At 40.0% G+C, this 1,616-nt stretch overlaps 1 protein-coding gene across 1 annotated transcript; it reads left to right on the forward strand.

Annotated features, from left to right (window-relative positions):
* Positions 1 to 230: 230 nt before the first annotated feature.
* LOC127148951 (secreted RxLR effector protein 161-like) lies at positions 231 to 653 on the forward strand. The gene has a single exon (XM_051083390.1). It carries the CDS (start codon positions 231 to 233, stop codon positions 651 to 653), a length of 423 nt encoding a protein of 140 aa, XP_050939347.1.
* Positions 654 to 1,616: the final 963 nt, after the last annotated feature.

Consider the following 1,616-nt stretch of genomic DNA (forward strand, 5'->3'; position numbering starts at 1 on the left):
TTTTATTTGGTGGTACGTCCTCAGTCTATGTTGAATAGTTTGTTACCCAGATGAAGGGAGAATTTGAAATGAGCATGGTTGGGGAACTAACCTTCTTCCTGGGGTTTCAAATTAAGCAAGAAAATATAGGGATCTTTTTCTCTCAAGAAAAATATGTAAAAAACCTCATATCTAAGTTTGGTATGGATAAGGCCAGATCTAAAAGAACGCCCGCCGCTACATATCTGAAAATGACTAAGGACACAAATGGTGAAAGAGTTGATACAAACCTGTACCGAAGCATCATTGGGAGCTTGCTCTATTTAACAGCCAGCAGACCGGATATAGCCTTTGCAGTAGGAGTTTGTGCTCGGTATCAGGCTGACCCACGCACGTCACATCTTCACTGTGCAAAACGAATACTCAAATATATATCAGGTACATTTAACTATGGTATTTGGTATACTTATGACACAACTGGTACTCTTGTTGGCAACTGTGATGCAGACTGGGCAGGGTGCACAGATGATAGGAAAAGCACATATGGAGGGTGCTTCTTCTTAGGGAATAATGTAACTGCTTATTTCAGCAAGAAACAAAATAGTGTCTCCCTCTCAACCGCCGAAGTTGAATACATTGCTGCAGGTAGTACTACTCTCAACTGTTGTGGATGAAACAAATGCTTGATGAATATAGGATAACTCAGTCTTCCATGATTCTCTACTGTGATTATCTGAGCGCAATAAGCATCTCCAAAAATCCAGTTCAACATAGTCTAACAAAGCACATAAATATCCGACATCACTTTACTCGAGAACTCGTTGAAGCCAATATTATAAGATTAGAACATGTTCAAAGTGCCTTTCAGCTAGCAGATATATTTACAAAGCCTCTGGATTTTGCAACATTTGAAGGACTGAGGGCCAATGTTGGAGTCTGTCAACGGCCCACATGAAAATTAGTAGGTCAGGGGCCCCAATTATTTCCCTTAAGTACACATTGGGCCTCATATAGTACGTTCAGCCCATTTAAATTACCTGCCCCTCAAGCTTCAAATTCAAAAATACACTAGGTTCCGTACAGCAAAGTGATATATCTCTTAATATTCCTGGCTTTTCTCTGGTTAGTTGGGATTCGTCTTTGTAGATTCTCAAACGCCTTGCCTATATTAATGATCCTTACTCATAATGCTTACCACTCGATTCAAGAAGTATTCATCTGGTATCTCCTCCTCCAAAAACCCTTCGGCATCTTGCAGTTCAGAAGCAATGGATCCTACATCTCCGAAGTCGACAACTTCCTCGAAAGGGAAACGATATTGGGTTGGAGTTGGCTTCAGTTTTCTTGTGAATAACAGTTTCTGTTTTTTTGCTATATCAGTAGTCTCAGTAGTCTTTGTCTTTTGCCACATCAGTAGATTCAGTAGTCTTTTTCGTTGCATTCTGTTTCCTCAACGATCTCAGAATGGTTCAGTTGCTTTAGGTCAGGAGGTCACAGCTCTACTTGCTATGTCAGTGTACAGTTGTTCTGTTATTCACTCCATTAATGAAATATGTGTTTTTCTTTAATCTGGGTACTATGTCCTCTGATTTTGACACTCAGGAAGTTAGTTAATCTGGGTGCTTGACTGCAAAAAT

The sequence above is a fragment of the Cucumis melo genome, chromosome 4, assembly GCF_025177605.1.
Source record: "Cucumis melo cultivar AY chromosome 4, USDA_Cmelo_AY_1.0, whole genome shotgun sequence".
NCBI lineage: Eukaryota > Viridiplantae > Streptophyta > Magnoliopsida > Cucurbitales > Cucurbitaceae > Cucumis > Cucumis melo.